Below are 23,577 nucleotides of genomic sequence, written 5' to 3' on the forward strand. Positions count from 1 at the left end.
GTCATCTGACAATCTACCCAATCACATCGGATCTTAAAAACCTTAGCTCGCTAGGCTTAAAAAAATAAAAATATGTTGGCAATATGAGGATCGTGGATATCCTCTCAAGCAGAGGTGATAGGAGCTTAATTGCTTCCGAGGAAAGAGAGGAGAATATAATTTTCTTTCAGCCATTTCCCCCTGCTTACCTTGGCAATGAAAGACATTTGATTACGTCTATGAGTCGTGCGAGCATAATAATAAAAATAATAATACAATGGAAGTGCTCCGTACGGAGTAAGAGTATTACCCAGTAGGACCTTAGTAAAAGGTTCAATTTGCTACTTAGTTTCGGCCGTGGTGGTCACATCTAAGTGGACCACGGATGATTTTTTTTTTCCTTCACCTTTTTTTTTCCCTCTTCTGGGAACCAGGGCCTTTCGCCCGACTCACCCGTATGTGGTAACAATAAATTTCCACTTTCCTTTTTTGCAATACCTGAGCATGCAAAAGGGAAAGAAAGAAAAGACCAATCTATCTAGATCCTTCTATATTTATTCACCTTGGGGAACTAGCAAGTTAGAGAAGTGAGGGGATAATGTAAAGAAGACATCCGGCGTCAAGGGGGATGTCAATAACTAGTACGGAGCACTGCAAGCCACTCGTGTACATAGTTGCGGAGCATAACAACCAGGGCAAATTAGTCAGAAGTGGGAGGGAAAACATCATCAGGTGATTAATGGCAACGCATTGTGCAGGGTATAAAGGGCCCCTTCAACCTCTCAACCCGAATAAAAGCGACGCAGAGGAAGACTGAGTAATATAAGAAAAAGGATATGGCAAAAGCCAAAGTTGTCTTGACACTCTATATTTACAAAATTTGATAGAATTGTTCGTTATTCACACACTTACCCGTGTAATATTTTATTCAATCTTCAGAGGACACGGAAAATAGAAGGCATGGCGAATGGATTATGTCTGTGCTTTCCAACTTACTGGATCCAAGGGTGGGAATCGGGTGGGTTCTCATTAGCCCTCTGCAAACATGGTGGACAGGTAGTTAGATTACCGCGTTGGGTACAACTTATCCGGGTGAATTATTGGACTAAAGCAGGCCAATCTTTGTTGGGTTAGGCGACTGCCGCGACTCATCCCTCAATGGGCTTGCTGATCACCAGGGCTCCGGTTAGCGGATGAGACGATCCAGGAACGTTTCGCGCTCGGAATTCGCTGCATTTCCGATCGGCCTTGAAGCCTTAGGCAGAAAGGACTGTTCTGAAGTTTGTTTGTTGAAGGCGTTCCGGAGGCCAATGATAGTCCCGAAGGCTTTTTGGCCTCAGGCTACGGCGGCTGGGGCTAGGTGCAATATCCTAAAACGACCGCTTGCGCGTTGCTGCCTTTCGTTGATCGTAATTGTTACCTAGTACCTGAGTACTAAATTTTCTATTATTACCAGCATCTTGCTTCCAGGGAGAGCAGGAAATTTTTTAGAACGCCTCGTTTAGGCGAACCATAAATACCCAGCATAGAATTTCTTTCAACTACTATAGGTACTAAGGTGAAATACAAGAGCACGCGCTGTTGGTATGTGGGACTACAAATGATTAACTTCCAAGCAGCTGTTGCCCTCCGTCTGCCCTACCTTTTCACTGAGGCTGTCATCTGTATTGGGCATTTTCATGGTGCCTTGTTTACCATCACACCAGTTGTCAGGTGATATCTGACCAAGGCATGTCAGCGCGGTCCGGTCAGCCATTTCAGTTCCATGGCTTCCAGACCACCATTGATGTTGCTCGTCAGCAAAATCATGATGTAGCTCCCTTAGCGGGGCAAAAACGACTTCCAGATCATAACCCGGATAATGCTCATAAAGTTTCCGTTCTAAGTCACCCTACCTCCACCAGCCACTTGAGTTCTCGTCCAGTCGATTTTGTCCGGCCTTCTGTGGCCCCTTTGAAGAGTCGTATAACTGCCAGTGAGATCCGTTCCGTGGCGGCAAGTATCCCAGAAAAAGAACGGGAAACAGCTACCACTGAAGACCATGTCTATGACCCTTGTCAATACTTGAAAGATCCCCGATATGGATTGTCACCGGCGCTGGTAGCTAACTTTGCTTCTGTCGGGGTCAAGAGCATCTATCCATGGCAGGCTTCATGTTTGCTTGTCCCAGGGCTACTTGAGGGTAAGAAGCATCTGGTCTATACGGCCCCTACGGGGGGAGGAAAGTCCCTTGTAGCTGACGTTCTGATGCTGAAACGTATCATCGAGAACCCTTCACGCAAAGCCATTTTGGTTCTTCCATACGTCGCACTAGTACAGGAAAAGTTGAAATGGCTTAGACGCATTGTTCAGGATGTTGAAAAACGCATCGACGACATCGATGATCAAGCAGCTGGCGTGGAGCCATATCATCAACGTTGGAAGAAGCTACAGAAGTCAATCCGAGTCACGGGTTTCTTCGGAGGTAGTAGGACAACTGCTACATGGGCCGATACAGATATTGCGGTTTGCACGATAGAGAAGGTCTGTCAGCGTTGTATGCAGTTATATGCAGGGTGAAGTTTAACAAGCATATATTAGGCCAACTCATTGATAAATACTGCTATTGAAGAATGCAACATCGGAGATCTGGGTGTAGTTGTCTTGGACGAGCTGCATATGCTTGATGATGAACACCGCGGGTATCTTCTGGAGCTGATGGTCACCAAGATACTTCTACTACAGCAGGATATCCAGATCATTGGCATGAGCGCCACTCTGTCGGTATGGCTATCCCTTTCACCAATGTCGACTCTGAGAAATCAGGCTGACAGACATCCAGAACACTGAATTACTTGCAGAGTGGATGAATGCAAACTACTACATCTCAACATATCGGCCCATTCCGATTGATGACTATCTCGTATACGAGAACGCGATTTATCCCGCAGCAACCTCGAGGCAGCTATTCCAGACGATCACAAGATTGGCATCGATGTCCACCGTATCCCTTACGGACACTATGCCTCCCCATCGTATAATCCAGCCCCCGGCGTTTCGAGAACTTGCAAATCCAACCACAAATGCGATGGTAGCTTTATCAGTCGATACGGCAGCTGCAGGATATGGTGCATTGGTTTTCTGCGGTAGCAGACAGGCTTGTCAACTTCATGCCTCTATCATTAGTGAAGCCATGCCAGTACCAGCCGCAGTAGATCCAGAGGAACTAAGCAGACGATTGGACCTGCTCGCTGAACTACGAAGCCTTCCTAGTGGTCTTGATCCGGTCCTCGAGAATACGCTGGTCAGAGGCGTAGGCTTCCACCGTGAGTAATCTGTGTCGACTACCGCCTCTCATTAATATGTACTGACTTTATTATAGATGCGGGCATGACAACAGAAGAACGTGAATTCATAGCGCAGGCTTACGATCAAGGCGTTTTGAGAGTTCTCGTGGCCACTTGCAGTCTTGCGGCCGGAGTCAATCTTCCTGCCAGGAGAGTCATTATTAATGGTGCTCGTATGGGACGTGAGTTGGTGGGACCGGCAATGCTGTAGGGACACCCCCTTGCACATTTCCAAAAAAGACAAAAAAAAAAAAACTCGAGCTAACCGTCAAAGGCGCCAAATGTGTGGGCGAGCTGGTCGCAAGGGAAAGGATGAGGCAGGCGAGACCTACCTCATTTGTGGAAAGTCCGAACTACAGGCAGTCTGTGATCTGCTGGAAGCTGATATGCCAGCAATCGAGAGCTGTCTAGCGCCAGAGAAGCGTGGTCTCAAGAGGTAGATGACCAAAACGAATGATAAATATTCATGAGCTCATACCTGCCCAGGGCGATTTTGGAAGCTATAGCCACTGGCCTCGTCTCTGGTTTAGAAGCGATCAAGGAATACGTGAAATGCACCCTTCTTTATCGGACCATGGACAAAAAGATAGCGTACAACATTATGAAATCTGCACTCCAAGAATTGGTCAGCGAAGATCTGCTGCATCAGAACGATGACGAATCATATGTTGCGACGCAACTTGGCCAGGCTGTTGTTGCATCTGCATTTACACCCGAGGATGGTCTCTTTGTTTACGAAGAGCTAAACCGAGCGTTACAGGCTTTTGTGATGGATGGTGACATGCATGTCTTCTATATGTTCACTCCTCTCCAGGTAGCGGCAACCACACAAGTCGATTGGCCCATCTTTCGAGACCAGTTAGACAACCTTGACGAAAGCGGACTGCGTGCTTTGCAATTTATTGGTGTTCAGCCGGGCTTTGTAAACAGAATGTATGTTGATTCGAACATGACGCAAGAGCGTACTAATAAGGCCACAGGGTTCAAAGCGGTGCATCTCTTAAAGAAGACACCCCCGAACAGATCAAACTGGCTGTCGTCTACCGACGTGCTTACACCGCGCTTCAGCTTCGTGATTTGAGTAATGAGGTTCCTCTATCGGTGGTCGCCAGTCGCTACCGGACCCCTCGCGGGGCAGTCCAGACATTGGCCCAACAGTGTCATGGGTTTGCCGCTGGTATGGTCAAGTTTTGCCAACGCATGGGCTGGGGAATGCTCGCGGCAGTCCTTGATCATATGCGGGATCGTTTGGAAGCCGGTGCTCGCGCTGATCTATTGGAGATGGCTCAAGTCACTTATGTCAAAGGCTGGACGGCTAGGTTGCTTCGAGACAACGGGTTTCGAAACTTGAGGGCGTTGGCAGAGGCCGATGCAAAGGACCTTGTTCCCATATTAATGATGGTAGGATGAATGTCGCTCTGAATCAGAACATTAATTGACTTGCACCAGGTAAATCCACGAAAAGCACAGAGAAGCCAAACCCACACCTCAGAAGCGGAACGATATGCTAAAAAACTGCTTGCTAAAGCAGAAGTAATTGTTGCGTCAGCAAATAAGATTTGGGGTACGTATTAACAGTACGCAGCATTCGGTGTCCAAGATCTTGACAATGCCACAGAACGTGAAATGCAAGTCGAATTGGATGAGTAAAGCATGATGATACTCTCGCGCCTATGAGAATGAATTATACGGCAAAATTTTGGAACTTTCACGAACACAAGATCGCTCATTCTTAGCTATTAGAGGGCATATTGAGAGGGATAACTAGCGTATATATATACAAGGCCATGGCGTGCATTCTCACGAAAAGTTGAGACACTTGGGTGTACAGTCATTTACTGTGATATCTAGAGTACTGAACCTATAGAAAGCAGATGTCTTCTAGCTAGTGAACATGATACATGACTACAGTAGTAATAGGAGCAACGCATTGATCCCAAGAGAATTCAATACAACTAATCTAAACCCCATTTAGCGCATTTTGAGCTTTCATCACCTCACCCTGATCTACAAAATCCGCAAGAACCACATTAGGCAGCCGTTTGTACAAGGAGCGACACAATTCGGACTGTGCCCCGATACTCCCATTGCCCGAGACAGCATTGGTCTTGGGCGCACGGATCCGATCGGGCACCAGGACCCCCAACACATTGACATCTAGGAAATGATTGACAATATACATGCGCCCGTCCGCCGATGCGCCAGAAGGCCGATCGATACTACAATTCGGAAACGAGGCATCCGTCACATCGTAGGGCGTCTCGAAGAAGTAACCGAATTCGTCCAATATATATGGAACGGACTTGGTGTCGGCGCCGTAATCTAGAAGCAGTATCCATGCTCAATATACACACCCAATCGGAGCAAGGCCAAAAAAAAAGGGTTTCAGACACATAGTGGAGATTATAAATCCACTACATATATAGGTACTACCTAATTGGTACATGAAAGAAAACGAAAGGAAAGACACGTGTACTTACCCAAAAATACCACAAGTCGCTTCCCTGTACTAATCAGATCTCCCAATGTCGGCCACGAATCCATGGCCAGCACATCCGGCGATGAGCTCGGTACAAACGCATAATCCTTAATCCTGGCACTGGTGAATACCTCGTCGAACCGTGATACGGGAAAGCCATCGCCGTTTGTAAGCAGCAGTGTTACCACTTCATCGGGGTGGCTGTCCAGCCAGGTCTTGACCGTGCCCAGGAAGGACTCGAGGGTCCCAGCGTCCTCGAGGAGACAGGATGTATGACATAGCTGGATGGTGTTGGCATTGTCAAGGGCTTTATGGGTCTGGCCCTGCAGGAAGCGGATCCCCAGGTCAAGTTGTTCTGTTACCTCCAGGTTTTGGTTATGCTGTGGGAGAGGGCCGACGAAGGGGCTGTCGTGGGCGCCCAGTTGGGTGATGTTCGAGTACTTGCGGGTGCAGAATGTGGATTGGCCATTGCAGGCTGATGGGGCGCATTGGACAATTTGAATGGTGGAGAGGGCGAGAAGGAGAGGTAATAGTATGTAGGAGAGGATGGGATGTTTGTTGGAAGGCATGCTTAAATTATATATGAAGAGCTACTGGTGTTGTGAGGATATCATGTCTTGGTGCTAGACTTGGAAGAATATTATCGTTGCTTTATCCATTTCTATATTAGTGAAGAAATTTTGATTATTTATATCTCTGAAATTTTTGTCAGAACTAGGATGAGGGCTGGATGCTACCAAATGATCAAATCATGCAGTGCTGAAGAACGAATGTATAGCATGTGGCCAATCAACCCCTTGTGACTTGCCTTGTGAGAAGCGCTATAGAGAAAGTGGAGGGAAACAATATAGATAAGGTTAATTAGTATATCTTTAGGAGGATTAGTGTCACTACAGGAATGGTACAGGGTAGTACTATGCCGTCGATGACACAAGGATATTAAATGAAAGAGTTGATCTTGTCCAGTCGATGTAACCCGGGGTCTGCGGGTGAGATGAATAGTAAATGGACTAAGGCACCACAAGGCACGCTGGTCACATGCTGACATTGATAACCCACGCTTGAGCAAATTGCTGAGGATATCCCTGGATGAAGTACATAATGACTAGATCACGGTAATGTCATTCATATCAATAAGGATAGTCATTTGGGGCAAACCCAATCAACCTAAGTTAGAAGCTCGCTTGATACATGCCTATCAAGGAATGCGATATATTCTAATCATTGAATGAGTGGTACAGTATGTACTGTTTAAAAGACTAGCCAAGATGACCCCCATCTGTAATAATTTATGGTTTACACTTAATATTGTGGTGAACCAACAGATTACTATCCTTTGTCATTGTTGCTCTGCAAGCTATTTTGTTTGCGGGACCTGTCTTACAACACACTGCTTTGCATACAACGATCATAGCATTTTGATTGGTGACTTTGGTATGATAAGATGCCCAGACTGCGGCAGATGAAGAGGGGATATCCGATAGAAGCATAATGATTGCGCGAGGATAAGGAGACGCTCACTTGGAACAAATTCCGAGCGCCATATAATGTGTCAACAATGACATTATTATGACCGACAAGCAAGAAAGGATGAGTTGTTGTTGTTGTTGTTGTTGTCGTTGTGTACTTGAGTGCCACCCGTGGCTTGTGGGGCACCGCCTCCCCCGGAAGCCAAGCAAAACCAACCAATGTTGACCTGAGGCCGGAAGGAACTCACAGCCTTCCAGCTTTCCTCGTTATCTCCCATCGATGATATTCATCTTCCCCGACTTGCGACAAAGCCGAGCTCGTGGGTATTCTTGCTCGGTTTACACTACCACTTGCCAGTTAATTGCATCCAGATCCTGACCCAGTCGTCCATCGGAAATATCCTCCTGCCAACCAGTCGGATTGTCGGCAACCGCTACTCCGTTTTGTGTTTCGCACCTAAGGTATCCATCTATCGGCCCGCACTCGGCCAGTCGTCCACTGAAGCTCTGTGGTCTGAGGTGACAGTCATCAACCAGAACGTATCGGCGCCGCTCTTAATCTTGATTCCTTGACCGCCTTTTCCTGCGATAGTGTCGAAGCGATGGTCATTCGAACATTTTGCTGATGAGCTCCATGATTGAGGGCAGTGATGACCGGGCACGAGAGGATGAGCTCGACTTGGGGGAAGAGGACGAGGGAGATGTTCAGCCAAAGAGTAACGGCGTCTCTGTCGATGAGGTGTCACCTGAGGGGTATGCGGAGGGCTCAATGGCATACATCGAAGAGGATCTCCCCGATGTAGCCAGCCCAAACAACAACTCGTTCGATAGAAGGAACCCCCAACTCGACGCCGGTACGGGCAATGTACCATTGTCGCCCCGTATCAGACAGCTTGGTACTCCCGGAAGTGTCGATGAGACAGCTTCCACACCGGATGATACTCCTTCTTTGCATGTGTGTTGCGACTGTCAGTTTCAGCCGTGCTATTCGCTGATCGCTATAGGATTCTCTCTTGTCGTCGCAAAGTAGCAATGCTTTGGTCATTCGAGGCTCATCTCGTGCCAGTCCAAGTCCGTCGCATCGCCCCTTCGATCTCCGCTTCCAGTCCCGCCTCTCCTCTCCGTCTTTGAGCGGGGCTCGACCGTCCTCGCCTTTCTTCGCTCACATCCACTCCCGGAAGTCGTCGCTTACGAGCCGCCTCACTCCGGGTACCGTGGATTCTGATGCCGAGACCCCCCTGGGTCCTTGGGATGTTATGCGGTGGACTAAATTAAGAAAAATAACTGGCCAGGCATTTTCAGAGGTCGGCAAACGTAATTTTGGCTATCCCACATGTTTGGCGGTCTCCACCACCATAGTGATAGGAACGTCTAAGGGAATTATCCTGGTGTTTGACTATCAGCAAAGTCTCAAAGCGATCATTGGACAGGGGACTAAAGGTACATTTGAAGCCTGCTTCGCCTTATTGTTCTGATCTCCGCTAACTTCTTCATATAGCTACCGAATGTGGAGCAATCACGTCGTTGGCACTATCCGCGGACCACACGACGATTGCCGGGGGTCATGTTTCGGGCGATATATTTACATGGGAGATTGTGAGACCGGCGCGACCTTTTCTTCAAATACCACCTCTCTCCGAAAGCCAGGTAGATACTCACACTGCCGATGGCCACGTTCCCGGGTCGTCTGTTATTCATGTAGGCTTCCTCGGTACAAGGCGCACTGCGCTCGTATCAGCCGATAAGTCAGGGATGGCCTTTTCACACCTGGCAACTCGAGGTTTGGGGGCGATGGGACGGACAGTGAAGACGACGAGGATCTTGGGTCGTTATCCTCAACATATAGCGCACGGCAACCGGCCGCGGAAGCCAAGCTCTGTCCTTGCATTTTCACCTCTCCCTCTCGGAAATGTCGATCAGCCAACCGATTCTTTGGGCTTGGTTGCGATGCTGACACCATATCTCCTAGTTATTGTCTCGACAACACCTGTAGCACAGACCCAACATAAGGCGCCACGCCCAAAAGAGGTTGCCGCTCATGGCGCAATGACCGGAGCCTTGGCCTGGTTTCCAGCGATCAAGCTCAAGGGCAAGGATGCGCAAACTTCGAAAACAAAACTTGTTTATTGTTGGTCAAATGTATTGACTATCCTAGACGTGTCTGAGATTGAAGCAGAGGAATCACCGAGTAGGGACAGACCACCTAGCCTGGAGTTTAAAGCGCGGAGCAGATGGAAGGCCGAGGAAGCAATTGTTGCTGTGCAATGGCTGAGTCGCTCGGTCCTGGCAGTGCTGACTATAACGCAGCAATTGCTTATTCTCGAAGATCATTCTATGCGTGTAACGGATAGCATTGATCTTCTTAACAAACATATATACCATGCCGATTTGTTCTCCTCCCAGCTTCATTCTCTGGTCGAACAGTTTAATGAAGAAGATACCTCAATGCATGGCGTGGTAGCCGATGCGTTTTATATGAGCTTTCGCTCTTATAAAGGGCGCCTGTTCTTGTTGGGCTATAGCGATGCACTTGTTGGAGCTCTCTCCAATTGGGCAGACCGATTGCTTGCACTCATGGAAGCCGGAGACTTCATCGGGGCCATTCGTCTAGCAACATCCTTCTACAAAGGCAGCGGAGAAAAGCTTACCATTGGACTGCCTGATGAGGATGCACTGAGACAGCCTATCGTGCAAGAAAAGCTCCTGGAAATGGTGTCAGCTTCGCTGAAGTATGCCTTTGGCCGGAACCAGGAAGCTAACACCGAGCAGCTGGGAAATCAACAGCTCGAGGAATTGGCCGAGGTCTCCATCTCAGCTTGTGTCTGTATGGATGATGAGGACTTCCTCTGGGATGAGGTATTTAACTGGTATGAGGAGCACGACTCTCAGGGTGTCTTCCTTGATGCCCTTGAATCATACATAGTTGAAGGGACAGTGCGCACTCTCCCCCCTACTGCCGTTAAAGCGCTTATCAGTCACTTTGCTACGAACCATACTGCCAGCCGATTGGAAGAAATAATCTGTCTGCTTGACACGGCCACGATGGATATTGACCAAGTGACGACTCTGTGTAAACATTATAACTTATACGACGCATTCATTTACGTCTGGAATCGCTGTGTAGGAGATTACGTGGGGCCACTGCAAGAACTCTTAGCACTAGTCCCACCTCAAGGCACTTGGGTTAACGGGGGCTCGGTGGATGAACTTAAACGATATACGAACGCGATGAAGATGTTTCCATATCTCTCTTTTGTCTTAACGGGCCGTGTATACCCTACTGGGAATGACATGGATGACGACGAAGCTACTCAGGCTAAAGCAGCCTTGTACGAATATCTGTTCTCTGGGAATCTCTCTGGGGCGGAATCAGGGGTTCATACCGAACCGAATGGCTTGTTCTCGGATTTACAAGCTATCCTGAAATTCGATACCCCCAGCTTCATGAGCATGCTCAATGAAGCATTCGAGGATAGTTTTCTGAACGAACAAGAGCCAGACGAGACACCTTTCAAAGGGATATCCATCAATCGGCAATACTTAATCAGCATTCTGCTCCAGGTCATGACACCATCAGCTTTTGCTCCATCTGATACCATTTACCTAGACATGTTCCTTGCTCGGAACCTTCCTAAATACCCTCAATACATTCTACTCTCTGGAAGTACACTCCACCAGGTTTTGGAGCGGTTGTGCCGATACCCAAGCCAAGATATGGCAGAGGATTGTGAACTCAGCGCGGAATACCTCTTATCTTTCTATCACCCTCCAGATATTCAGAGCATGATCCCACTCTTTCAGGAGGCGCGCTTCTACCGGATTCTAAAGTCAACCTATCGCTCCGAGAAGCAATTTCCTGAGTTAATTCTGACCTATCTGGAAGACCGCAGTGGGCAAGAGGCGATCTTTACCTGCCTACAGGATTGCCTGCGGGCCGGTTCCGGCTTAGGGAAAAGGCAAAGGCGAGATGTCATCGAAGTGATTAAAACCCACGCTGGCCAGATAGCAGGTATAGATGTCCAGAAGGCCGCTCAGACAATACAGGATTATGCTCCTGAAACGCATGCAATGTTTCTCCAAGCTCTGGAAAACGACCCCTATGAGCAGTACCAGTACTTGACCGTCGTGGTCGACCCTACGACGCATCCCGGCGCTGAGCGGCGGCCTTCTAAACCAGTAGACAATTGGATGATAGAGCGCTACGTGCAATTGCTTTGCAAGTACAACCCTTCACATGTCGCTGATTTCGTTGATGAGCTGCGAGTTGGCGACGTTCGGCTCGAGGAGCTGCTCCCTTCAATGGAGGAAAGTGGGGTAGTGGATGCAGCTGTCATTTTGCTGGCCAGACAAGGCCAGATCAGAGCTGCTATGGACCGTCTCATTGCGCATCTTAAGACACTCGAGTCGGGTCTCGTTGGCATTCTTCGAAGTAAACAGGAGACCCCAGACTCCGCCAGCACGGCAGAAGCGATTGACGATCTTGTTGAATCTCTTAACAAGTATGTGCGTGTTGGTACATGGTTGTGCCAGGGCCAGACGAAAACAGCTCAGAAGCCACGAACTGTCGAGAGGAATGGAACCGGCAAACATGCTGTTGACCAGCCTCTCTCGTTCGATGAGAATCTCTGGCTCGACCTTATTGAGGCTGTCGTCCGTACTGCCAGTAGTGTGTTTGCTCTGATCCAGAAGGAGCACGCGGAAAGTAAATTGACCCAACTGGCACCAATGACTTCGAGGATGGGGAACAATGCAGCTCAACTGATGTCATCTGTCCGTACACTGGTACAACAGGTGTTCACGGCGCTGCTCTCCAGCACTGTCCGGGTTGGGGGAGCCTCAACCGAACGCAACGATGTTGCTTTCCTCCGAATTCTACGAGCATTCCTCACTCGTGCGTCCCATTGGTCTCCTTCGCTTCTTGAACTCCGTGCCGTCCTGGCTTCTATATTCTCGGCTTATACTTACGAGAAGTCACTCCTGGCCCTGGCTAACGGGATGCTGGACCGGGATCTCTTTGTGCATGTGGACGAGGTAACGCGACTGCGTCAAAGGGGGTGGCGGCCGCGAGGCCAGGTGTGTGAGGTCTGCCGGCAACGCATTTGGGGACCTGGGGTTGGCTCTGAATTCTGGGAGGCTTGGAAGCAGAGGCAGGCGGATGCACATCAACGTCGAGTGTCACGACAAATTGAAGGGCGACTTGACCCTGCGGTCGCCCGTGGGAAGGGCAAGGCGGCGGCAGTGGCCGAGGCGGGTCAGGCGGCACACTACCATGACAGACATGCGGACGTGGAGCCAGTGGATGACATGCGGGGATCTCCAGAAAATGGCAGTGAGATGCCGATCGGGCCCGCGGTGGTCTTTTCCTGTCGCCACTTGTATCACCGACAGTGTTTGCTGAACTTGGACCATTCTGCGCATACTAGTAAACCGCATTTCCGACGCGAAGGGTCTGACTGGGAGTTGTTGTCATGCCCTATCTGTCCTGTACATAATGAATGAGGTCACGATTTCAATCAAGCCCTTGTATGTATCTTTGCTTAATCCCCACTATGTGATTTCATGAGTGTTTCCTTTATTCCCTTTTCTCGTCATGTCGGGTAGCAACATGAGGACTGTGGTAGTTGATAGAACCAATGATTGAAAATTCTAGAGGATTTAAAGTGAGACAAGTTTGGAGGTTAAACTTTATGGCGGCGGTTAATCGAGTTGCTTAATTAAGCCAAACAAGTCTCTGAAGTTCATGAAGATGGCCAAAAGCGGGACGATTTGGTTTCCAACTAATTTGCTCCCGATCAGCTGGTTTTAAAGTGATGTATCACAAGATGAGACGAGAAATGCCAATAAAACTCCCCAAAGAGGAACAGTCGACATCACATGGCCTCCTTCTCGATCTCTCGATGGACGTCCATCTTCAGCTTTCCCCACTCATCATCATCTTGACCGTTGAGAGAACCCTCGATCCTTGCGATCTGATTGACCCAGGTGTCTGTCACACTAATCCATGGTGCGAAGCTGACCATCATCGGAAATTAAACAAAAGGGAAAATTCCCTGATATACTCCGTGCACGGCGCGTCGCCTGTGCATCGATCTATAAACTTGACCTTTGTGAAACGACTTGCGATAAAATGGAGATCTTCTTTCCCTTCTCTAAACGCGCCCTCTGTTCCACGAACCTTGTGTCCATCCAACCAGTTTGAAATATCCACGCCTGATGTTACCGTTTTGGAACCGTCTGTGATCCAGGAACACCCCTTTTATCCATTCCATTCCAGTCCACACTGGCCGTGACTCCAATCTGCCGCTCACATGCTTCTTTCATCTGCCACTTTCGGTACCCACGCTACTCAAGAATATGTCTCTTCAATGGCTTCCCCTTAGGTCTCAAGGCCTAGTCCGGTGGGCATATCATGGCTGACGCCACTTTTCACTAGTTGGTGAGTTTTAAGTTTCTTTTTTGTCTCGGTGTGGAGTCGTTATATGTGTATGGGGTAAGGGTATAGGATATATACATTCTGCAAGGCTATATATTGAACCTCCGACACCAAGGAGGAAACCCAAAAGCATGAAAAGAAAGCCACTCTATAGCACTCCTTTATCCGTCCAGCGTTTTTTCACTCAAAGAGTGGCTTTGACGTTGCCCTTCCTTTATGTTGCTTGAACAATACACCTTTGAAGACAAAGCACATTGTTCGAACACTCCTTATATACCAAACATCACTCCCTGCCTCTTCACACAGCTTCTCACATACACTGTACATTCCTTTCTGTCGTGATCATTCAAGTCAAGAATGCACGTACTATCTACACTCACCCAGGCTCTAAGCCTCTGGGCTCCCCTCGCCGCAGCCGCATACACACTACAAGATGACTACGGCACAGACACAACTTTCTTCGACAAATTTAGCTTCTTCACAGGCAGTGATCCAACCCATGGCTTCGTCAAATATGTTGACAGAGGAACAGCTCAGAACACAGGCCTAATAAAAGCCGATGGAACCATCTACATGGGCGTAGATTACACAAACGCTGCTCCAGGCGGCCGCCAAAGCGTCCGAATCAGCAGCAACAAAGTCTACAATCACGGTCTTTTCATCCTAGACCTAGCCCACATGCCCGGCAGTATCTGCGGCGCCTGGCCAGCATAGTAACGTCTCCCCAAATGCCACCATCTATTCCCAACTCAAGGAAAGAAACAAGACTAATGATACTAAAGCTGGCTCCTAGGCCCTAACTGGCCCAATAACGGCGAAATAGATGTCATAGAAGGCGTGAACGACCAAACTAACAACCAGGTAGCCCTCCACACCAGCGACAGCTGCACAATCAACAATTCAGGCTTCTCGGGCTCCCTCCTTACAAGTAACTGCTACGTCAATGCCCCCGGCCAAGCCAACAACGCAGGCTGCGGTATTAAAGATAACTCGGCCCAGTCTTACGGGAATGGGTTCAATAGTGCCGGCGGCGGTGTGTATGCAACCGAATGGACTGGCGAGGCTATCAGTGTTTGGTTTTTCCCGCGTTCGAGTATCCCTGGTGATATCAGTAGCGGAAACCCGAATCCGAGTGGTTGGGGGACACCGTCAGCGAGGTTTGCCGGAGCCTGTAATATTGATTCGCATTTTAAGGACTTGCAGATTGTATGTGTTTCCTACTTTCCTTTCCTCCTTGTTTTTAAGGCGATGTGGGCTGTTGGTGGAATATTTACTTACCGACGTGTAGATCTTCGATACGACCTTCTGCGGAGACTGGGCTGGTGGTGTTTGGGGGTCGAGTAGCTGTGCCTCGAAGGGGTCTTGCAATGATTGGGTGGCTAATAACCCTGCTGCGTTTAAAGATGCCTTCTGGCGTATTAACTCGCTGAAGGTTTATCAGGGCGGTGCTGCGAGCGTTGCGAGCAATGTGACTGAGTGGAAGATGGATGTAGGTATCGGAAGACGTTCCTTTATCAGACAGCGGAGGGAGAATTGGGGAAATTGATCTTGTAGGTTTGAGGATGGTGTATATCCCAGGTGGGATTTGATATACCCCGTGTTTTGTATGGATTGAATTTTTACTTTCGTTTATTGATGTACATAGGGATTTGATAGCTGTAAATGGCGATATTCTTTATGCATTTAGCCCCAGTAAATACTAAACAATGAGGTAAACCATGCCAGGGTGTGAGGTATATCGAACGGTATATATACATTGTGTTGCAAATATGCACCATGTGCGCCTGCAATTACACCAAGGAGGCAATAACAGTCGATATGTTGTCCGCTTATTGCGTTGTCCAATCGTGGAATGTACGGGACGTCACTCCGTGTATCCAAGTATATCTCTCTGATCATCAGTCAGCCGGCCCCATTCTAGAAGCAACCGGAAAAAATAAATCTCCATATCTTCTTTTCGTAGAGCTCGTTCAGCCCATTTGCGGCCTTCTTCTGCTATCCAGCGCCCTTGAAGATTGTGTGGCTCCATCATGGCTTTGGGTTGACCATTGTCATCCACACCGACAGGTATGTTCACGCCACCAAAGTAAGCCAAGGTACTCCACATTCCGTGGAGACGAACATCGATGGGGACAAAATGTAGCCAAGCTGTGACCCGTGAGTCGAACCACTGTCGAAATAGGCCGGTTTTGAATGGCAGGCTGTGACTTTGCAGGAAGGGAAGAAATCGGCCGCTAAAGCCAGCACCGTCCGCATCAAAGAGAAAGCGATAATTCCAGTGACTTTGAAAGTCGACCCGACCTGCTGTGCCTAGCTCCTGCTTTTGGTCTTCGCAGTCCTTTCTGCAGCGCACGATCGGGTCGGTAACGTGGACAGAAGCATTCAAGCCGAGCTTCTCTGTGGGAGCCAAGCCATCTAGAATCTGATATGAATATGTACCAGGGTTGTCTGCAGGCAACAGCACTGAAACCTTGTTATATGTGTTGTTGTTAACTAAATGTGTCAGGCGTTGACGCGGCATTCCTTGCCATTGACCGTCGCGACTCACGCCTTCCGACGTGCCGCCAATCCAAAAAAGGCGGTTTTCTTTTTCCACATAGTCCAGATCCGGGTGCTCTTCAGAAGGCTCGTATTTTATCTTATCCACGTAGTTCCACGGACTAGGGAAAATGATGTCGCCAAATCCAGAAATTGTGCTCTGGCTAAATACTGGGGCAAGATCTTGGGTGACCTTGAATGATGCAGGCGACACAAAGAATCCGTGAAAGGATGCAAGGTCAGGTTGGTGGCATATATCAGTAGCCACCGTCCAGTTCGAAGGAAATTGTCCCATGGAGTGGGGTCGAATACAGCCTATGCATATGTGGTGTCGGTCCCACATTCGTCGAGATCGAGCCTTTGACGAGTGAGGACAAAGAGCGCCTACATAGCGATCAAATATATTCACAAAGGAGCTGTCCGTGAACATGGTCTCTGTCGTCTGATCTGCCGGCTCAATAGGCGCCCATCCTTTACTCCGGTCGCTCGACCACCCATTTGTTAAACCCTCACTAGGAGGAGGTGCTTGAGATCTGGCTTGAGCCCTCAAAACAGACATCTTCTCCCAGGGCACAGAAACTCGTGGCTCGTCGTTTAAATTGAAGGCTAAGTCCATGTCGGGGAGGTGCTCAGAGAATTTCTCAATTATCTTAGCAGCACCGATAACCATCCAGGCATGTGTTGGCTTGATACCCTCTTGAACTCTTGCTGTCCCATTACGTATACTGATTGCGCCAATGTCGTTGTAAGGGTTTGTGGCAAGTTGGTGAGTCAATTCCCTAATCTTTTCCGGCGGCAAGGCACGAAATGGCAGTAGATTGTCGTATATCTGATCGAACTCATCAATGACAACAGATGATCTACTAGTGGCATACTCATACCATTTGTCGAAGCCTCTATCTCGAGAGTCAGTACGCGTATGGTGTGTCTTCTTGGTTGACTTACGGTGGTGGATGTTGATTGTATCTCGCTCGGTACTGGGCAACAGCTCCTGCCAGATTCTTGCTGCCGTTGGCGCTGGATTTCCAGCGATCATGATGCTGTCTACCCTCATAAATAAGTAGGTCGATTGGGTGTACATTGGCTACACTGGGTTGGTGAGCGACCAGAATCAACACAATACCAAATATGACTGAGAAGAATATCCGCATGAACACGTTGAACCCGTAAAGGGACTGAGGTTCCTCTTCGGAAGCCGTTTGGCCATAGAGATATAGCATCACACCCAGGAAGGTAAGAAGTAGTGCAGCAAAAGCACGAGAGGCGAGTATCAGTGGGAAAGCCTGGCCGTTGAATAAGGCCGAGGCCAGCATGAAATTAATGGATACCGAGCCTGCCAATATAGAGATCCCAACCGCACCGTAAAAGGGCATCTGGAGCCAATCAGAGATAGGTTTATTTGAACTAACATATGATACTTACTAGTTGGAATGCGGACAGTACTGTAAAAGCAACTAATATGCCTTGGCCTGCTGCGCTTCGTAAATAATGGGAGTTGACAAAGCCGCCATCACCAGGCGCCACCTTTCTGAGGATGAACGCCGCGATTGTACAGATCACAGCTACCCCCTGTGGAGTATGGACAGTTAGGCGTCCATCTCAATCATGCACCGTCGATCACAATTAGGCAGACTTACAAGAAAGCTGTAGCCCCAAGAAACCAACGCTTGCTTTTTCCTTCCATCCCGGGATCTGTTACCCTCCCGACAAAGCTCAGCAGCACCGATTAGAATCAAGGTATCTAATGTAACGCCGAGAGACATATAGGCCCGGAACCGTGGATGTAGTCCAGAGATGATAGGGCAGATGTATGTCGATTGTCTGCCTTCATCGAACGAAGTCACGAGAAGACCACCTGCCATGAGGAATACGGCTGATAACACATTCCTTAAGCGGCTGCGACAAACATAAGAATGCGCGCGGCTGACTACAGCAACGAGCATGCGCAAATGCGCATTTGACGGCCCTTCCGGCGCAGTCCATTTCTGATTTGGTCGGCCACGCTGATTGCGCCAGTAATCGTATAGCGCAATGAGGAAAGGGATCATGTACTAGAAATTGGTCGCTCAATATTGGCATGTGTGTCGTGTGTCAGGCTCTTCGTAGGTATACTTACAGCATATCCCGCTGGCGCGCACTCATTGTTGACATTGACTTGGTGATATAGAGCGATTCGTATGCAACCCATGCCCGAAAGTATACAAACTCCAACCCACCGACTCGAACCGAGTATTTTTCGACTGGGAAAGTTACCATTGTGGTTACTCGGTGAAGATGGCTCTTCTGCGGTGGAAAGGCTAAGCTCCGTGAGGGGTATGGCGGAATACTTGTGTGCAGGAGACGATATCGTGGGGAAAGAGTCGGCGAATCTGCTCGTGATCAAAAGAGAGATAGCTGCTAAGAAACAGGCTAGGATAATTGATTCGAGTGGATGGTCTGGTCATTCCGTTGTGTTAGCCGCATACTTGCGTACTCCGTATATGCTATCCTTTTTAACGCCCAAATGCCGTGCAGTACATTCCATTACACCCCATTTCGTTCTTAGCGCGAGTATGCATAGGATTGACTCACCAAAAGCGAATGTGGTGGTGTAAGAAGTCGTAATGAAAGTGCAGCTCAATAAAAATGCCCTGCGCGCCTGGTTAGCTACTATGGGGTAAAGTATGCAGTCACTTACACCACAGAGGCCTTGAGCCCCGATTCGGCGGAGAAAAGATTCATTGAGACAGAATACGATTATGTGCAGTTAGCATAGGAAGCCATTACAGTGACCAATTGCCAATTTGCATCATGCTGCGCCGACCAAAAAGCGCACGGAATACTGAGGAACAGGAACTTGGAGCGGCTATGGAGCGACTATCGAACTAGTTTAAACTGACTGGGGAATTTTAAATTTGTTGAGTGGAGACGTCAAGGGGCGGGAAGGGTCGATTCGATTAAGTTGTAAGGCAGGGTAGTATGTGCTTTGAAGGTCATAACTGCGAAGCAAGAGACCCGAGGGAGGATATTGTACCTGACCCCTCCAAGGTTACTCCGTATTAGGGGTGCGACGGTATCAAGCCAGTGGGTGAATTGCGTCAACGAAACAAGATCGACCATGGGTGATTTGCCCGTCTTTGCTGGACTGGGAGAACTGAGACTGTCCGCCGTGGAGCCAGCCAGGAAAATCAAACGCACGCCAGTGACGATCATTGAACGAGGCCTCTTTTAGCCTTGGGTGCCGTGTCATGCCAAGTTATTTTTGGCTGGTGTTGAGCACCCGCTGAGCAAATCATATCACAGAATTGAAGCCCCAAAAGTTGTTTTCTTTGATGACGGTTGATCGGAAATGATAGGTAGTTCTCAAGTCTCAAAACTGCCGTGGCTGCCTAGTACTCCATTGCATTCCATTGAATAAATCTGTTAATTGACAGAGAACTAACCGATGAAAGAGAGACCAATGATAGGATTCATGTATCGTATCATATGCAGAGACAGTCGAATATTCGTCATCCAGATGATGAAGCAAGCTTCAGCGATTGATGGAGTCCAACTAAATTAACGCAACTTTAATGCCCGGTTCACTGACTTCCCTTCTCCTAATCTGGATCAGAGACTGCTCTATTCCTGAAGAGGAAAACCCACGGATTATGTAAGCTCACGAGGGCGGTGAATTTTTCCTAGGCGGTGGCACTTGGCAGTACGGTCTCCGCCTGATAACTTTTTTTTTACTTTTTTTTTGCTGCGTAGAAAAACGTCGCAGCACACGGACGACAGTTTACAATTCCAGACCCAGTCGCCGGAATCACTTTTCATATCACTCATAAAGGGTCTGGTCTGCGGTCTATAAAAATTCAGGGCTGTGTGCGGAGTGCGTGGTCAGTCCAGGAACTTTGACGATATCTCCGTACCCACACAGTTTTTACCTTCAAAGGATTCACTTTTTCTACTCATTCATTGCTTAGGTAGTTGCAATAGCCAGAGGAAGCTCCAACCACGATGCCGCGTAAGGCGATTGATTCGCGCATTCCTGCGCTTATCCGCAATAACTTGCAGGAGAAGAAACGAAGCTTTTTCGTCGTTGTTGGTGACCGCGCCAAAGATGCGATCGTCAATTTGCACTACATTATGTCGTCGCACGATGTCAAACAGAACAAGTCCGTTCTCTGGGCGTATAAGAAGGATCTTTTGGGATTTACCAGTCACCGCAAGAAGCGTGAGGCAAAGATCAAGAAGGAAGTGAAGAGGGGCATCCGTGAACCGAACCAAGAAGACCCTTTCGAATTATTCATCACTCTCAACCAGATTCGTTACGTCTACTACAAAGAGACGGAAAAGATCCTCGGTAATACCTATGGAATGTGTATTCTCCAAGATTTCGAAGCCATCACACCGAACCTGCTCGCGCGAACGATCGAAACCGTGGAAGGAGGTGGAATCGTGCTATTGCTTCTGAAGGGCATGAGTAGTTTGAAGCAACTCTATACATTATCGATGGATATCCACTCAAGATATAGGACAGAAGCACATGACGATGTGGTCGCACGTTTCAACGAGCGGTTCATTCTTTCTCTTGGAAGCTGCGATTCGTGTTTGGTTGTCGACGATGAACTGAATGTCTTACCGATCTCCGGAGGAAAGAACGTTAAACCACTGCCACCACCAGACTCTATCGATACATCTAATACTGGCACAAAGAAGGAATTGAAGGAAATCAAGGAGAGCTTGGCAGACTCACAACCAGTCGGGTCATTGATTAGCCTGGCTCGCACTGTTGATCAGGCGAAAGCACTCCTGACTTTTGTCGATGCAATTGCGGAGAAGACGCTCCGAAGTACGGTTGCTCTGACTGCCGGAAGAGGACGAGGAAAGTCTGCAGCTCTTGGTGTTGCCATTGCAGCGGCTGTTGCGCATGGTTACAGCAATATCTTCATCACGTCTCCTAGTCCGGAGAACTTGAAGACGCTGTTCGAATTTGTGTTCAAGGGATTCGATGCTCTTGGCTACCTTGACCATGTTGACTATACCATTCTTCAATCCACTAACCCCGACTTCAACAAGGCTATTGTCAGGGTTAACATTCATCGGCAGCACCGTCAAACTATCCAGTACATCCAACCCCAAGATGCCCATGTCCTAGGTCAGGCGGAGTTGCTGGTCATTGATGAGGCGGCAGCGATTCCTCTTCCCCTTGTTCGCAAATTGATGGGTCCTTACCTTGTTTTCATGGCGTCCACTATCAACGGTTATGAAGGTACTGGCAGGTCCCTCTCTCTGAAGCTTATTCAACAACTTCGTGAGCAATCGCGTGGAGGACTTAAGGCCAGTGGCGGAGAGGACATTGATGTCGCTGATCGTGCAACCGGGAAGGCGGCCAAGAACACAGATAAGAGCCTGGGTGGACGGTCTCTGAGAGAGATTACCCTGTCCGAACCTATCAGATATGCACCAGGAGATTCCGTAGAGAAATGGCTGAACAAGGTCTTATGCCTCGACGCGACATTGCCGAAGTCCAAGATGAACACGCAGGGCTGCCCGCATCCCTCTCAGTGTCAGCTGCTTCAAGTCAACCGCGATACCCTGTTTTCGTTCCACCCTGTTTCTGAGAAGTTCCTTCAGCAGATGATGGCTCTCTATGTTGCTAGTCACTACAAGAACACACCTAACGACCTTCAGCTCATGAGTGATGCCCCAGCGCATCAGCTCTACGTTCTTGTTCCACCAATTGACGAGGATGCCACCAAGCTTCCGGAGCCTCTGTGTGTTATCCAGGTTGCGCTGGAAGGTCGCATCAGCAGACAGAGTGTCCTCAACAGCTTGAGCCGTGGTCAACGTGGTGGAGGTGATCTGATCCCATGGCTTGTCAGCCAGCAGTATCAGGACGAGGACTTTGCTGGTCTCTCTGGTGCCAGAATTGTCCGTATTGCAACCAACCCAGAGTATTTGAACATGGGATATGGTTCTCGTGCTTTGGAGCTCTTGGTTGATTTCTATGAAGGCAAATTCACTAGTCTTTCTGAAGACATTAACGAGGCACAAGAAGAAATGGTCAGAGTAACGGACGAGGAGCTCACAAACTCCAACCTTCTGGATGACAACATCCATGTTCGTGACATCCGCTCCATGCCACCCCTTTTCGGGAAACTGTCCGAACGCCGTCCAGACGCTCTTGACTACCTTGGTGTCAGCTATGGCTTGACACCATCCCTTCACAAGTTCTGGAAGCGTTCTGCCTTTGCCCCTGTGTACCTCCGTCAAACACCAAACGATCTAACGGGCGAGCATTCATGCGTGATGCTGCGCACTCTCTCCTCCGGACCAAATGATTCCAGCTGGCTGGGTGCTTTCGCACGGGATTTCCACAAGCGTTTCCTTGCCCTGCTATCATACCAATTCCGCGAGTTTCCCTCCGTGCTCTCTCTCAGCATATGTGAATCCGCCAACGCAGGTGCCAAACTAGATCCCTCCATCACCTCAGCTCCCCTCACGAAGTCTGACCTCGACTCCGCCTTCTCCCCCTTCGATCTCAAGCGTATCGACAGCTACGCCAACAACCTCCTCGACTACCACGTCATCCTCGACATGGTCCCCACCATCGCAGAGTACTACTTCTCCGGCCGCCTCAACGGCAAAGTCAGCCTCTCCGGCGTACAACAGTCCATCCTCTTGGCCGTCGGCCTGCAACACAAGAGCATGGACGACCTCGAGAAGGAACTGAGCCTGCCCTCATCCCAGCTCCTGGCCATGTTCCTCAAGATCATCCGTAAGATGTCAACCCACTTCCGCTCTGTCATCGAGGGCGCCGTCGCCGAGACTATGCCATCTGAGCAAGTCCCCGTGACCCAGGCTTCTACCGATGCGCACGACGACGTGGTCGCCGACGAGCGCTTCAAGCCCCTGGAGACCGGTCTGGATGAGGAGCTCCGTGAGGGAGGACAGCAGGTGGACGCGGAGTTGCGCGAGAAGCAGCGGGCCTTGATTGACGCTCTTCCTCTCGACAAGTAAGTGATTCCCATTAACAAATATATACTCGTCATTGAATGAACAATAACTGATTTATAGCCTTCAGATACGAGATCAACAACGGTAGTGCTGCGTGGGAGGATGCTGAGAAGCAGATCCGGGCTGGAGGCGCCTCGACGGTTAGCATTAAGTCGTCCAAGCCCAGCAAGCGGAAGAAGGGAGAGTCGGCTCGTGAAATTTATGACCAGGAGATTGATTCGAAGAGACAAAAGATCATTAAGAAGGGAACGGAAGGCAAGAAGAAGCACTAATGATCCGCGACTGTTTATATAGGAGCCTGGCGTATGCGCCGTAGAAGCATACTTGTTTTCTTGCGTTGTTCACATAAAAAAGATGGTGTTTATCTGGCAG

General features: G+C 48.9%; 6 protein-coding genes across 6 annotated transcripts; 4 read left to right on the top strand and 2 right to left on the bottom strand.

The window, feature by feature from the left end:
• Positions 1-1,579: 1,579 nt before the first annotated feature.
• Positions 1,580-4,955, top strand: AO090003000822 (DEAD/DEAH box helicase; the record flags this gene model as incomplete). The annotated part of the gene is made up of 10 exons (XM_023235052.1): positions 1,580-1,636; positions 1,693-2,502; positions 2,560-2,742; positions 2,801-3,284; positions 3,341-3,512; positions 3,580-3,741; positions 3,792-4,238; positions 4,286-4,706; positions 4,755-4,869; positions 4,891-4,955. The coding sequence occupies 10 exons, from the start codon at positions 1,580-1,582 to the stop codon at positions 4,953-4,955; spliced, it is 2,916 nt and encodes a 971-aa protein (XP_023090109.1).
• Positions 4,956-5,265: 310 nt separating this feature from the next.
• Positions 5,266-6,353, bottom strand: AO090003000823 (uncharacterized protein; the record flags this gene model as incomplete). Its single annotated transcript, XM_001819905.3, has 2 exons — positions 5,266-5,627; positions 5,786-6,353. The coding sequence occupies 2 exons, from the start codon at positions 6,351-6,353 to the stop codon at positions 5,266-5,268; spliced, it is 930 nt and encodes a 309-aa protein (XP_001819957.1).
• A 1,525-nt stretch (positions 6,354-7,878) lies between these two features.
• AO090003000824 (CORVET complex membrane-binding subunit VPS8) lies at positions 7,879-12,752 on the top strand (the record flags this gene model as incomplete). The annotated part of the gene is made up of 3 exons (XM_001819906.3): positions 7,879-8,208; positions 8,258-8,693; positions 8,752-12,752. The coding sequence occupies 3 exons, from the start codon at positions 7,879-7,881 to the stop codon at positions 12,750-12,752; spliced, it is 4,767 nt and encodes a 1,588-aa protein (XP_001819958.3).
• Positions 12,753-13,075: 323 nt separating this feature from the next.
• On the top strand, positions 13,076-15,232 carry AO090003000825 (glycoside hydrolase family 16 protein; the record flags this gene model as incomplete). Its single annotated transcript, XM_023235053.1, has 4 exons — positions 13,076-13,446; positions 14,043-14,399; positions 14,469-14,892; positions 14,975-15,232. The coding sequence occupies 4 exons, from the start codon at positions 13,076-13,078 to the stop codon at positions 15,230-15,232; spliced, it is 1,410 nt and encodes a 469-aa protein (XP_023090110.1).
• Positions 15,233-15,361: 129 nt separating this feature from the next.
• AO090003000826 (putative capsular associated protein) lies at positions 15,362-18,086 on the bottom strand (the record flags this gene model as incomplete). The annotated part of the gene is made up of 5 exons (XM_023235054.1): positions 15,362-15,385; positions 15,809-17,120; positions 17,170-17,597; positions 17,647-17,793; positions 17,862-18,086. The coding sequence occupies 5 exons, from the start codon at positions 18,084-18,086 to the stop codon at positions 15,362-15,364; spliced, it is 2,136 nt and encodes a 711-aa protein (XP_023090111.1).
• A 2,116-nt stretch (positions 18,087-20,202) lies between these two features.
• AO090003000828 (ribosome biosynthesis protein KRE33) lies at positions 20,203-23,477 on the top strand (the record flags this gene model as incomplete). The annotated part of the gene is made up of 2 exons (XM_001819909.3): positions 20,203-23,204; positions 23,273-23,477. 2 exons carry the CDS (start codon positions 20,203-20,205, stop codon positions 23,475-23,477), a joined length of 3,207 nt encoding a protein of 1,068 aa, XP_001819961.1.
• Positions 23,478-23,577: the final 100 nt, after the last annotated feature.

Source organism: Aspergillus oryzae, chromosome 2 (genome assembly GCF_000184455.2).
Source record: "Aspergillus oryzae RIB40 DNA, chromosome 2".
NCBI classification, from domain to species: Eukaryota; Fungi; Ascomycota; class Eurotiomycetes; order Eurotiales; family Aspergillaceae; genus Aspergillus; species Aspergillus oryzae.